The sequence below is a fragment of the Mauremys mutica genome, chromosome 12, assembly GCF_020497125.1.
Source record: "Mauremys mutica isolate MM-2020 ecotype Southern chromosome 12, ASM2049712v1, whole genome shotgun sequence".
NCBI lineage: Eukaryota > Metazoa > Chordata > Testudines > Geoemydidae > Mauremys > Mauremys mutica.
The window spans coordinates 25,527,455-25,541,919 of record NC_059083.1 but is presented as its reverse complement, the minus strand read 5'-3'; the positions used below and the strand labels follow the sequence as shown (position 1 = coordinate 25,541,919).

Below are 14,465 nucleotides of genomic sequence, written 5' to 3'. Positions count from 1 at the left end.
TGAGACAGATTGTTCTCTGCCGTGTGAAAAGCCTCATTTTCATGAGCAAATCTGCGGGCATGGTTAACCCATGGAAATTATTTTTCATCACTACTTTTGAACAAAATTATTTTTGTTTCATTTTTACAATTCTGTTTTTTAATGAATCAACTGAAAATAATGTCTTTCATAAAACAAATGGAATGGAATAAAAACTAACCTTTTATTTATTTATTTATTTATTTGTATTTTTCCACTATCTACATAAAAATTTATGATCCGGAGCAGAAGCAGAGAGAACAGAAGCCCAGAGATCACAGCAGCCATGGCCTCAGGGACTCCTGTACGGGAAATCCAAGAGGAAACCAGCTGTCCCATCTGCCTGGAATATCTGACGGACCCAGTCACCATACAGTGCGGGCACAACTTCTGCCGAGGCTGCATCTCTCAGTACTGTGAGACATGGGAAGAGCAGGACTCTGACCCCTTGTGCTGCCCCAGCTGCAGAGCCCGAATCCGGAAAGGGGCTTTCCAGAGTAATTATCAGCTAGCAAATATAGAGGAAAAAAACAAACAAATGGATTTCAAACAAGGAAAAGAGAATCTGTGTGAGAGACACGGCAAAGCCTTGGATCTGTTCTGTGAAGAGGACGGGGAAGCCGTGTGCGTGGTTTGTGAGAGATCCCTGGAGCACAGATCTCACACGGTGCTTCTCATGGATGATGCTGCCCAGAAATACAAGGTAGGACACACTCTGGATCCGTGTTAATTCAATTCTTTCCTTTTCAGACTCAGTCTCTCAGAGCCACAGAATCTCCTAATTTCCCAGGTTTTCTCCCTGATCTCTGGATCCTCCTAAATCTCTGCCCTGCAGTCTCCTTCCTCCGGGCAGGTGCAGGGAGCCTTGGCCACTGATGGCCGGCACCCAGCCTGTCATTAGGGAGACATGGGCACTAGAGCTCCATGTGAGGCACTTTCCTCACACACAGGACTGAAGCAAGATGTGTCCATGGTGCTGCCAGGCCAGGCATGGAAGGCATGAGCTGCGCTCACTACACCCCTGACAGCATGGGCGACGGGTACCAGAGGCAGGGGAAGGCAATGCCTTCCCAAACTGCCAGGTGTAGCCCCACCCACACTCCGCCCCCAGGCACCTCCCCTGCTTCCGCCACCTCCTGGGGCTGTCTGGGCTTTAGGCTGGGGCCACGCGCCATCCCTGTTCTCCGGGGCCATAGGGGGCTGGGGCCACATTCTGCCCACTTAGCGGGTGAGTGGGAGATTGGGGGTGCTCAGGGGCTGGGGTCTTGCCCCCATAGAAACAGCTGAGTGTAGAGGCTGCACAGGGGGCAGGAGGGAAGAGGGTGTGTGGGGAACATCGGGAAGAGGCTCTGAAACTGTTCTGTGTGAAGAGGATCTAACTTCAATTTATCTGGTTTCCCATCTGTCCTGGGCTCACAGAGCTCACACGGTGGTTCCCATCAAGCAAGCTGTCCGGGAGCACAAGATACAGAGTTGCTGTTCACTCTCATGGGTAATAACTTTGGATTTTAATTACAGGTTAATGGCATCACAAGTTGCCTGACACCAGGGCTGCTGACAGACTTGCCAGGCCTCTGGGCAAGACCGGGGGAGGGAGGGGCAGCTCCAGGCCTCCAGAAGGGGCAGGGCCTCAGGGAGAAGGGGCAGGGATGGGGCTAGCCTACCCCAGACAGCCCTTCAGCACTGCCCAGGCCACATCACCTGGGGCTCCAGCAGCGATTTAAAGGGCCTGGGGCTCTGGCCACCACTGTTCTTGCAGGAGCAGCGGCGGCTGCCAGGAGCCCCGGGCCCTTTGAAATCACCGAACCCCAGGGCAGCAGCCCCTTTTGCCTCCCTTGTGGGTGGCCTTGCCTGACACAGGTGTGTAACTGCATCGTTCAGCTGTGTGTAGCCTACATTGCGTGAAAATGGATATACACATAAACGATACTCCAGCCTCGCAAGGAAAGCAACAGAGGAAGATTTTAAATTTGTCTGATGGCGGGGGGGGAGTTTTTTATCTGAGCAGCTGAATCCTTTTCAAACCCAGCTCCCACCAGTGAACTATGGGACCTTCCTACAGCCCAGAAATTGTTAAATGATCAGTGAGGTTTGATTCTAGGTGGTGCTGGATTCCCAAGAGCTGCAGGACAGTCTGTGTGAGAGTGCTGCTTTCAGCTCGCAGAAGGGGGAGTTACAAGCTGGGACTGTTATTACTGATTGGATCACAGGGTTTAATATTGTTGTTTGCATCCCAGCAGCCCCCAGATGAGATCTGACCTCGATTGTGGGGGGCCCTGCACAAAACTCTGAGCCATTTACAGTCTAACTGGACAAGACAGACAACGGGTGGGAGGGGAAACTCAGGCATAGTGAGGGGAAGTGACTTGTCCAAGGTCACTTAGTGGGTCAGTGGCAGAGCTGGGTATAACCCCCACTTTTCCAAGTGGAAGTGCAGTGTTCTATCCACTAAACTATGCTGCCTCCCCCTCCCCACCCCCAGCAGAAATGAGCAATGATGAAGTGTGGCCATTAGGAGGAAAAGACGCCTTGATAAAGGTCCCAGGCCCTGCAGGGCGATGACGTTTCCCACTGGGATTCTGAACTCCTGTGTTGCTCCATGAGGGGTTAAACTCAGATGCTGCCGGCCTGCACTAGAGAAGATCACTGGCCTAAATGCTGCGTGGGACCCTCAGCACCTTCAGTCCGCACACAAAAGGGCTCCAGACAGCTCAGGTCCATGCCAAGTACCACTGGGATTACACTGGATTGTAGCAAAACCAACCCCAGGCTGGAGCTGACCGGTGCCAGTCTGACCTGCTCTGTTGTGTACGTGGGCAAGGACCAGCCAGAGTGGTTCCATTAGTCCCACCAGGCAGCCTTTTGTAATCTCCCAGGATGCATTGCTTCTGGGATCTTTACCGGGGAATGGGACCGTGGGGTACCTGCCCAGGGGACATTGCCATGGAGAGGGGTTAGGACAGCACTGGGGCAACCCCCAACCCGTCCTTTATACAAATCTGCATCATGTCTAATTAGGGAGGTCACTGAGGCATCCCCAGAACATTGGCTATACCCACGTCTGCCTGCATGGGCCCATCCTCACCAGTGTCAGTCACCCTGTGTGGACCCCACCACCACTTTTTTCAGCGTGCCACCCACCTGCATCATTCTGCATGAAGGTGCCACCCCAGCCCCGCCCCCACCCTCACGGGTGTCCTCCTGCAGCCTCAGTCTCTTCCTCTGCCTTTTGCACCAGACAAAGCCACGTCCAGTGCTGAGTCCCTGCCGGATAGGGACAGTGCTCCACACAACTGGACTGTGCAGCTTCAAACCAGACGAATGGCCTCCCGACATCTCACGAGTTTTGCCCTGGTGCTTAGACCAGCTCTGCCCAACCAGTGCAGCCCCAGGGCTCAGGGCTGAAATCCCAGCCCATATTTAAACCCTGGTGGCTTCTGAGATTTGTATCCCTTTGTTTGTTAAACCTTCAAAAAACAGGTTTATTGATTCACCCCCATGTGACTCCAGTGCCCTGTTATGCTCTGTACCATTAATCAATTCACAAATACCAGTAAAGCTTGGGTATAATGGTGATCTCTTGCTAATTACTAAAAACACTGAACCAGAATTGGTAACGAGTCTGAATGTGACACGCTCCTAGTTTCCATTAATGAGGTTTCATCTCCTTGGTGGTCCTGATGTCACAAAGTGATTAGACCCACAGTCATCTTGGGTTTCGGGTGGAAAAACACCCACTTCCAAGCACCTCAAAACTATCCAGATGAAACCTCCCAAATCATTTCTGTTTCTTCAGGAAAGAATCCAGGCCCATTTGAAAACTCTGAGGGAAGAGAGAGAAAAGCTGCTGGGATTGAAAGCGACTGGAGAGGGGAATAGCCGGGAATATCTGGTAGGTGCCTGTTATGAATCAACTGTGGGACTGGCAGTGGGAGGTTTGTTTGGAGGCAGGCTCCTGTGTGGCCTACGTGAACATGGGCTTTGTGTGTGTTTCTCCATAATCACGGATTGCTGGATTTGATTCATGTATAGACAAGCCCTAAGCTTTCATTTCAGTTGATGAGTAGCCCTTGTGGCTTGCCTGAATTCATACAAATGTCCCCGTGAAGAGCTTGTCCACTGTGTCTAGACATTTTGTGCATTTTTAAAACATTTGTTTCTTTTAACTCCCCTGACGTCTCTGTTAGTGTAGTGCTGAGTCCTGCCTCCTGCTGCTCTGGGTCTGAATTTCCACAGACCATAAATAACAGAAGATGCTGACCATGACTGACAGAGAAACATCCCTTTCACAGGGATACAGGGGCCAAAAGGGAAGGTGTGAGAGAATCCCCTGCCTAGTACCCACAGGGTAGAATCAAATGTCAGAAATCCTGAGGATTTTCACAGAAAATCACCCTCCTGCACACTCAGCGCTCCATGAAAGGACCCCGGGCTCCATCCATGTCCCTGACCAGCCCTTGCCCTATTTCATACAGAAACAAACACAGACCGAGAGGCAGAAGATTGTGTCTGAATTTCAGCAAGTGCAGCAGTTCCTGGAGGAACAAGAGCGACTCCTGCTGGCCCAGCTGGAGAAGCTGGACAAGGAGATTGTGAGGATCCAGAATGAAAATGTCAGTAAACGCTCCGAGCAGATTTCCTGTCTCAGTGAGCTGATCAGTGAGGTGGAGGGGAAGTGTCAGAAGCCAGCGAGTGAATTCCTACAGGTGAGACTGAATGAGAAACATAGGTGGGTGCTCCAGGACAGCCAGCTCTCCCCCTCAGTGCTACCCACCGTCAGCTCTGCAGATCAACTCCTCCTCCTTCTTCCAGCACCATCTGCCTGCTGCAATCAGCTGTTCCACTATGTGCAGGAGATGCTGGGAGGGAGGGGGAGGAGCGGGGAGGGAGTGTGCTCATGTTAGGATTCCCTCCCCACTTTGAACTCTCGGGGACAGAGGTGGGGACCCACATGAAAGACCCCCTAATCTTATATTCCCATCATCTTAGGTTAAAAACTTCCCCAAGGCACAAATTCCTTTCCTTGTCCTTGTTGCCACCACCAAGTGATTTAAACAAAAATTCAGAGATGGATCACTTGGAATCCCTATTCCCCCAAAATATCCCACCAAGCCCTTCACCCCCTTTCCTGGGGAGGCTTGAGAATAATATACCAACCAATTGCCTTTAATGTAAGTAGAGACCAGATCCTTATCTTTGGGACACTAAAATCAATCAGGTTCATTAAAGAAGAACTTGATTATAAAGAAAGAAGTACAAGAATCACACCTGCAAAATCAGGATGGAAGGTAACTTTACAGGGTAATAAAAAGATTTAAAACACAGAGGACTCCCCTCTGGACTCAGCTTCACAGTTACAAAAACAGGAATAAAACTACCTCTTAGCATAGGGAAAATTCACAAGCTAAAACAAAAAAAAAAACCTAACGCATTTCCTTGCCTGAGTTAGAATTTTTGTAATCTTAGATGGATCATTTCAGGTAGGTTTTCAGGAGATGTTGTCCCTGCTTGGTCTATCTCTCTATCAGGAGAGGGAACAAACAAACAGAGCCCAAATAAAACCTCCCCCAACCCACCAGATTTGAAAGTAGCTTCTTTCCTTATCGGTCCTTCTGGTCAGGAGCCAACCAGGTTATCTGAGCTTCTTAACCCCTTAGAGGTAAAGCGATTCAGTACAGCTGCCAGGAGGTATTTTATGTTACTCTTTCCTTAATATTTATGGCAGCTCACAAGAGGAGGCGAGGAAGAGACAGGGTGGAGGTTGAGTGGGAGTGGGAAGAGTTGGGCTGGGGTGTGGCATTGGGGAAAGGTTTGGAGTGGAGGTGGGGCATGGGGTTCAGCACCCCCAGGGACAATTGGAAACAGGCACTCATCATTAGAAACATGCCAGACTCCCACAGAGGGAGGAGCGGGCTGCTGAATCATAAGCACTGGAGTCCAGCAGTCGGAGATCTCAGTGTCACTCAGCATGTGCATTGCTGACATCTGAGTGAGTATTATTCTTAGCAGAGTCACAGAGATATGAAAGATGGAAAAGCCCCATTCGCTCAGGGAATCAATGGCCCTGGGGCCAGGGCAGGGGCTCTTCCCCCATACTACCTAAATCCCTTCCCTGGAATCCCCTGTGTGTGTGTGTCAGAGGGGACTGAAATTCTTTTGTCTCTCTCTCCTCTAGGATGTCAGAACCACCATGAGCAGGTATGTGTCTCCCTCGTACTCCACAATGCTGGGAAAGAGCTTGATGAGGGTAGCACTGCATCTCCCAGGGGCTCTACAGCACAATGTGTGGGGAGATCACATGTTGGATACAAATCTCTCTGATCAACTCCATCCTGGGGTGCTTACTCTTGTACAGAAGACTCTGGAATTCTCCAGTCAATGGGAAGGACTGACCTCAAGTGTTTCCTAGAGATGTCACATCCCTGGGGGACTGGCTGCCTCAGGATAGTGGAGATGGACTATGGGCCTGTCACTGCTGGGTCCTGGTCACTATTCAGCCCAGGGCAGTAATTTTCAAGAGCCTTTCCCCATCTGAGGGCTGTTTGGAGACCGGAGAAATGAGCTGGGGAAGGGGGAGTTGGTGTCTCAGTCTAGTTCCTAGAGGCAGATTTCTACAGCACTTCACCTGGGAACCTCCTGTCCCTCAGAGCATGGAGGCCTAGGAGTGAATTGGCCATGGAGACTGAATTAGTCTTTTGTCCCCAGAGCTGGTCTCTCCAGACCAGAGTTGAAGAATATTAATGACCTTTGAAGGGAAGGTTGCTTGGCCCTGGGTTGTGTTGCACCTGCTCTGAGGTTGGGAGAAGTTGAGGAATTCTAACTCCAGGCCCATTAGAGCAGCGACTCACTAGCCAGAACTTATAATGAGTCACACAGTAAAATATAATCACATGAAATTGTTTCTCTCCAGGTGTGAGATGGGGAAGTTCCAGCAGCCAGAGGAGATTTCTCCTGAACTGGAAGAGCGAGTCAGTGGTTTCTCCCAGAAAACGATTGTGCTATTGGAGATTCTGGGGAAGTTCAAAGGTACCTAGAAGGGATCTAGGAATGGAAATTGAGATGAGCCTCTGAGAAGAGAATGGTGCTGATCAATTGGTTCACACTTAGATGATGCTGTTAAAGTCTTTGAGTCATTTCTTAACTTAAGGTCAGAAGGGACCATCATGATCATCCAGTCTGACCAACTGCACATTGCAAGCCACAAAATCTCACCCACCCACTCCTGCAATTGACGCCTAACCTCTGGCCAAGTTACTGAAGTCCTTAAATCATGATTTTAAAACTTCAAGTGTAACAGGTTGAGCACTCAGAGGTGTGGCGCCTCCTGCTGGTCAGTCAGGGAATTAGCTTTCCCGCTCCAGAGCACCCACTGCTGGCCAGTGTCTCTCCTGCCTCAGGCCCCCCTATGTCCCTCCTGGACCCCAGTGCCCCTTACCTTGGGGTTCTGCCCACAGCAGTACCCCCACACTCTGGGTCTCCTCTCCCACGGGAATCCCAACCCTCTATACCCACCTTGCCTCAGTGGTTACTGCCAGTCATCATCTACCCCCCCTTTCTCTGGGGCAGACTGCAGTGTGCAGTGACCACTCATCATTAGCAAGGGGGTTGGACCTGCTGCCTTTCTAGCCCTAGTACCATCCCTGGCCCTTAACAAGGCCTCAGCCTGGGGACTTGCCAGGCCAGAGCTCCCCAGCTGTGCCTGCCCCACCCCAGCCCTGCTCTGTGTAAGGTACCTTGTGCTCTGCTCCCAGGCAGCCCTGCAGTGAGACTCTTGCCTGCCTAGCTCCCAGCCCTTTGATCAGGGCCAGTTGTGGCCTAATTCAGTGTGGCCCCAGCTGTGGCTGCCTCCCCAGTCAGCCGACCTCAGCTGCTTTTCACCTTTTACCTCCTTTTATCCCAGGAACGGGGTAACTGCCCCGCTACACAAGTTACAGAGAATCCACCATTGACTCTAGTTTAAATCTGCAACTGACCCGTGCCCCAGGCTGCAGAGGAAGGAAGGATTAAAAATCCCCAGGCTCTCTGTCAATCTGACTTGGGGGGAAATTCCTTCCCCAACCCAGACATGATGGTCAGTTGGGTACCGAGCATTTTGGCAAGACCCAACAGCCAGACACGTGGCAAAGAACTCTCTATAGCTCAGAGCCCTCCCCATCTACTGCCCCATCACCAGCCATGGGGCATGTTTCTCAAAACTGGACCCAGCCCATCACTATGCTCTGGTCCCACACAGCAGCTAGTCTGGGCACATGGGCCATAAGGAAGGTTAAAGCCCGTCCCCTATGGTCAGGGATCCCTCCAGCACTGGAGCCTCTTGTGCCTCCTCCCCAGCAGCTGCAGGCACAAGGCGAGTTCCTGAGAGGGCTGGGAATGGGGTGGGGGTGGTGAGGGCGGGTGGACGAGGGAGGGGAAGGACGTGGGCAGTGTAAAGCTGGGCCTCTGACACTCTGAATGCTGGGCAAGACACACGGGGGCCATTGTCACAGGGATGTAGCTCTGGCTGGTTCAGAACTTCCTCAGCCTGTGCCAAGGTCTGCACTGGCCCCTGCAGCCACTGAACAGCAGAGTCACAAATGGCCCCTCCCCTCTCTCCTTTTCCCAGTACAGGGGGGAATTAGACCCTTTGAGCCAACCCTCCCCCACCTCAATTTCCACCTTGATAAAATAATTTTACTATTATTTCCATTTCTGCCTATGGAGGACGAGGTCCCATTGTGCTGCTCTCTGTAGAGGCGCTGAGTAAACAGACCCAACAGTTCACAATTAGAGCCAGAATTTCACAAACTCTCCACATCCCATTAGTGTCAAAGGGACCAAAGTGGGTAAAGTTACTTTTATGCCAAAGTCTTTGTATGATCTGGGTCTAGGTTATGACAAAAGGCAGTAAGTGAATGAGACAAACCAACTGGAGTCTGAAGGGAGGGAGGGGATGAGGAGGGGAAAAGTAAATCTCTTACAGATTGTGTGTCCTGAGATAGTTGTGAGGCTGCAGGGCTGCTGGCTCCATTGCTGAGAGATGCCTGATTGAGAGGGGGAAATAGATTTCAGATCTTTTTATATTAAATACCTGAGTGTGTCTCTGGGCCTCTCTGTCTGTTTCTCTGTCATAATTATAAAACAGTTTCAGAGTGGGGATGCTCTTATGAATATGAAAGTCTGAAATCTCACCTCTCTTCTCCTTTCTCCCCCAAGACACTCTGCCGTCTGAACTGGAGAGAAAAAGAGGAGAATCATTTGGAGCACACAGACAGGGTGAGTTTGCAGGTGGAGATTGCCTTTAAATTGTGAGAAAATTCCAGAGAAAACGTAGCTAAAGTTACCAACCAAACTGACAGTGACCATGACACGCACACCCCGTAAAAATAAGACATTAAACGGTAAGGAGATCCAGGAGCTCATGTCTTTTTCCCCCCCCCCCACCCACACTTTTAAAGGTGGGATGACCAGGACACTTTTCAGCATGGGCACAGTTTGGGGGAAGAGGGCCACGTTGCCCCCTCCCACTGCAAGCCTTGGCAGGTGTGGAGCATCACAGGCAGTATCTATGCTTAGGGCAGGGCAGCTGATCAGCTCCTCTCTGTGTCGTGCAGCCCCTGCCCGCAGCACCAATCTCTCCCTGGTGCTGGCCTCTCTCAATGGCCCCACCCCTTCTCCTCTTTCCCTGAGGCCCTGGCCAGGCCAGAAGCCAGAACCAGGCTGCCATCCAGGGACTGCACTGGGGAGCCCTGGATCCTCCACCTGCCCAGTGTGCTGCACCCCGGGGAGTGGGGACATGGGCTGGGGACTGCTGCCAAAGGCCCATGGACCCATGTCCAGGGCAGGGCAGGTGGAGTGTCAGGGGCTCTCCATAGTGGGCAAGTCTCCCAGCCTGACACCGCTCTGATTCTCTCTCCAGCGAATGTGACTCTGGATCTAGACACGGCTCATCCCAACCTCGTCCTGTCTGAGGATCGGAAAAGTGTGAGATGGGGAGACACGCGGCAGCAACTGCCCAACAACCCTGAGAGATTTGACTATTGGTCCTGTGTGCTGGGCTGTGAGGGATTCACCTCGGGGAGACATTGCTGGGAGGTGGAGGTGGGGGGTGGGCGATACTGGGCTGTGGGGGTGGCCAGAGAGTCTGTGGGGAGGAAGGGACTGATCAACCTTGGCCCTGAGGGGGGGATCTGGGCTGTGGAGTGGGGGGGTCAGTTCCAGGCTCTCACCTCCCCTGAGACCCCCCTGCCCCTGAGCCGGTTCCCCAGCAGGATCCGGGTTTGTCTGGACTGTGACCGGGGGCAGGTAACCTTTATCGATGCTGGTGACGAGGCCCCGATCTTCACTTTCCCGCCGGGCTCCATCCCTGGGGAGAGAATCCGACCCTGGCTCTGGGTGTGGCCGGGATCCCAGTTCAGATTGTGTCCCTGAGACACACAGCAGAACTGGAAATCAGCCTGTCTAGCCACACACAGCCTAGTCTCTATGACCTTGGAGGACTCCCATCTATCCAACCTCTGGCTCCTCATCTGTATGGCCCCTGGAAGCACTCCCCTGCCCTATCTGCAGCCCCAGGGATGGGAGGGGGAAGAACCCCTGGAGCTACAGGAGGGGCCCTGAGGGGTAGAGGTGGGGACTGGGCAGGGGGTGGCACTAACAGCCGGGCAGGAGGCAGGCGGAGGTGGGGGTGGCAGGGACACAGCATGAATCAATCAGGGTTTGGGGGTTGGGGAGAAGCAGCAGCAGCAGGGAGCGTTTTGTACAGATCTGTGTCCTTAGATCTCACTGGGGGCTCCCAGCCCGGGATCAGCATGAGGGGAAGGGATAAGATCAGGGAAAGAAGAGAGCAGCCGCGGGGGATGATCTGTGACAGGGAAATAAACAGGGAAGGAAATTGAGACTAGAACAATGATGAATAGAAAAGGACAGTATGGAAGGAAAGGGAACGTGAGCGGGACGGGGAGATTTATTACATGTTACTGAAAGTTAGACTGTGACTCATTAATTCCCTGTATTAATTCCTGGCCATTGGTGCTATCTTAGTGCCATAAAGAAAACTGTTCTCAGTAGTTGGGGATCTCCTGGCTGTGCTGTGGTTATTAAAGCTTCTTCTTAGCTCCTTTTACTTTGCTACTTTCCAGCTACTTACTGTAAATAAAACATTACAAAGAATTCTTCTTCTTTGTTCCACTTTACTCTCAAAGCTGCAAGGAATATTGTGCCTCTGGGAAGAGAGTTTGGATTTTACTGTGTGATGTGTCACTTTCCAGCCTGTGCTCTGCCTCTGTCCTGTTCACACCCATGTCAATCGGGAATTGCTCAGCTGTGCTCTGCAGAGAGGTGACTGGTTGCACAGGGTGCGATCCATGCAGGGACTCGGTTTTGCAATGCTGAGTGTCACAGGCCTGGTCTACACTACGCGTTTAAACTGGTTTTAGGAGCGTTAAACCGATTTAACGTCACACCCATCCACACTAAGAGGCCCCTTATATCGATTTTAATGGCTCTTTAAATCGGTTTCTGTACTCCTCCCCGATGAGAGGAGTAGTGCTAATATCGGGATTAACATATCGGAATAGGGTTAGTGTGGCCGCAAATCGACGGTATTGGCCTCCGGGAGCTATCCCACAGTGCACCAGTGACCGCTCTGGACAGCAATGTGAACTTGGGTGCAGTGGCCAGGTAGACAGGAAAAGTCCCGCGAACTTTTGAAATTCATTTCCTGCTTCCCCAGCATGGAGAGCTCATCAGCCCAGGTGACCACGCACAGCTCATCTGCACAGGTAACAATGCAGTCTCCTGGGAATCGAAAAAGAATCCCAGCATGGACTGCACGGGAGGTACTGGATCTGATCGCTATCTGGGAAGAGGATTCAGTGCTAACAGAACTGCGTTCAAAAAGACGAAATGAAAAAGTATTTGAAAGAATTGCAAGGTCTATGACGGATAAAGGCCACAGCAGGCACTCCCTGCAGTGCAGAGTGAAAGTTAAGGAGCTCAGACAAGCCTACCAGAAAACCAAGGAAGCAAACGGAAGGTCTGGGGCAGGACCAAAAACATGCCGCTTCTACGCTGAGCTGCATGCAATTTTAGGGGGCTGCGCCACAAGTACACCACCCCTGTCCGTGGATTCCGAGGTGGGGGTTGTAATCTCTGCCATGGCTGAGGATTATGCGGACGGGGAAGATGAAGAAGAGGAGGACGAGCTAGCAGAGAGCACACAGCACTCCGTGAGCCCCAACAGCCAGGACCTTTTTCTCACCCTGACGGAAATACCCTCTCAAGCCACTACCCCAGATAATGACGCCATGGAAGGGACCTCTGGTGAGTGTACCTTTGCAAATATCAAACATTGTTTTTTAAGCAAGCGTTTTTTAATGATTGATTTGCCCTGAGGACTTGGGACGCTTTTGCAGACAGTATAGTCACTTAGAAAAGTTTGTTAACATGTCTGGGGATTGAGCGGAAATCCTCCAGGGACATCTCGATGAAGCGCTCCTGCAGGTACTCCAGAAGCCTTTGCAGAAGGTTTCTGGGTAAGGCAGCCTTGTTCCGTCCACCATGGTAGGACACTTTACCACACCATGCATGTAGCAAGTAATCAGGTATCATTGCATGGCAAAGCATAGCTGCGTATGGTCCCGGTGATTGCTGGCATTCAAGAAGCATCCGTTCTTTATCTCGCTGTGTTATCGTCAGCAAAGTGATATCGTTCAGGGTAACCTGGTTGAAAATCAGGAATTTAAGTAAGGGGGATGGCCATTTTCCTACTGGGTACGTGGACTGCAGCAGCTTAAAAAAATTCATGTCCTGCACGTAGGCAAGCGGGGGGAGGAGAGGAGTGAAATGCCGATGATCTTTTTCGCGTTTGGTCAGCAGGGAGCTTTCCAGCTACCAGCAACGCAGTGGGGGGGGAGGGGGAAGGGTGTTGATGAGCAGTGAGCTAGCATGGTATTAGCCATGCGTTGGGGGGAGGGGTAAATCACTGCAGAATCCGAAAGACAGTGGCTTATCATGGCCGCATGCAAGCTGAATTCTGATGCCCGGACCTGTGTCTGTGAGATCTGTAACCCCAGAGCTGCAGGCACTCAGTATTAAGACGAAAAATGCGACCTTGTAGGGAAATCACATGTGCTATGTAAGGTGAATAGTGCTGTTCACTGTGAAAGAGTATAACCATTGTTCTGTAAAATGTATCTTTTTAAATACTTCTCTCCCGCATGCAGCTGCAACTTTATCAAGCCTCCCTACTCCATCCCAAAGGCTAGCCCAGATAAGGCGGAGGAAAAAGAAGACACGAGATGAAATGTTCTCGGATATTATGGAAGTTACACTCAAGGAAAGAGCTCATCTGAATGAGTGGAAGGAGGTTGTATCAAATTACAGGAAAGATGCCAGTGAACGTGAGGACAGGAGAGACACCAGAGATGAGAGGTGGCGGCAGGAAGACCAGCAGGAAAATCAGAGGTGGCGGCAGGAAGATCAGCGGTGGTGGGATGCAACTCTGGGGCTGCTGCGTAATCAAACTGACATGCTCCGGCGTCTGGTGGACCTTCAGGAGCGGCAGCAGGATCACAGAGTGCCGCTCCAGCCCCTGTATAACCACCCTCAACCCTCACCATGTTCCACATCCTCCTCACCCAGATGTGTAAGAACGCGTGGGGGGAGGCTCCGTGCACCCGCCCACTCCACCCCCGTGGACAGCCCAACCAGAAGGCTGTCATTAATGTGAAATTTTTTTACTGCCCTTCTCCATCCCTCTTATCCTCCTCCCAAACCACACCCTTACTTCTCTCCCTCTTTTTATAATGAATTAATAAACAAATCATGATTTGTAAAGTATAGTGATTTTATTTGCATAAGTAAGCTGTAGTCGAAGGGGGAGGGTGATTTGCTTACAGGGAATGAGTCAATCAAGGAGGGTGGGTGTGCATCAACAAACAGCAGTCACACTGTACCCTGGCCAGTGATGAAGCTCGTTTTCAAAGCGTCTCTGATGCGCACCGCTTCCTGGTGTGCTCTTCTAATCTCCCTGGTGTCTGGCTGCGTGTAATCAGCGGCCAGGTGATTTGCCTCTGCCTCCCACCCCACCATAAAGGTCTCCCCCTTACTCTCACAGAGATTGTGGAGAACACAGCAAGCAGCAATAACATAGGGGACGTTGGTTTGGCTGAGGTCTGAGCGAGTCAGTAATGTGCGCCAGCGTGCCTTTAAACGGCCAAATGCACATTCCACCACCATTCTGCACTTGCTCAGCCTGTAATTGAACAGATCCTGACCACTGTCCAGGCTGCCTGTGTATGGCTTCATGAGCCATGGCATCAAGGGGTAGGCTGGGTCCCCCAGGATAACGACAGGCATTTCAACATCCCCAACTGTTATTTTCTGGTCTGGGAAGTAATTCCCTTGCTGCAGCCGTTTAAACAGAGTAGTGCTTCTGAAGACGCGAGCGTCATGAACCCTCCCTGGCC

The 14,465-nt window shown here is 51.4% G+C and overlaps 1 protein-coding gene across 1 annotated transcript in view; it reads left to right on the top strand.

Annotated features, from left to right (window-relative positions):
* The window catches only part of LOC123346640 (zinc finger protein RFP-like), a gene marked incomplete at its 5' end in the record, with an annotated part of 50,496 nt that extends 39,330 nt beyond the window's left edge, over nucleotides 1-11,166 (top strand). The window contains 7 exons of the mRNA XM_044984118.1: nucleotides 268-721; nucleotides 3,815-3,910; nucleotides 4,494-4,724; nucleotides 6,194-6,216; nucleotides 6,929-7,044; nucleotides 9,211-9,270; nucleotides 9,914-11,166. Coding sequence (XP_044840053.1) covers nucleotides 268-721; nucleotides 3,815-3,910; nucleotides 4,494-4,724; nucleotides 6,194-6,216; nucleotides 6,929-7,044; nucleotides 9,211-9,270; nucleotides 9,914-10,425 — 1,492 coding nt within the window. The remainder of the gene's footprint in view (nucleotides 1-267; nucleotides 722-3,814; nucleotides 3,911-4,493; nucleotides 4,725-6,193; nucleotides 6,217-6,928; nucleotides 7,045-9,210; nucleotides 9,271-9,913) is intronic.
* Nucleotides 11,167-14,465: the final 3,299 nt, after the last annotated feature.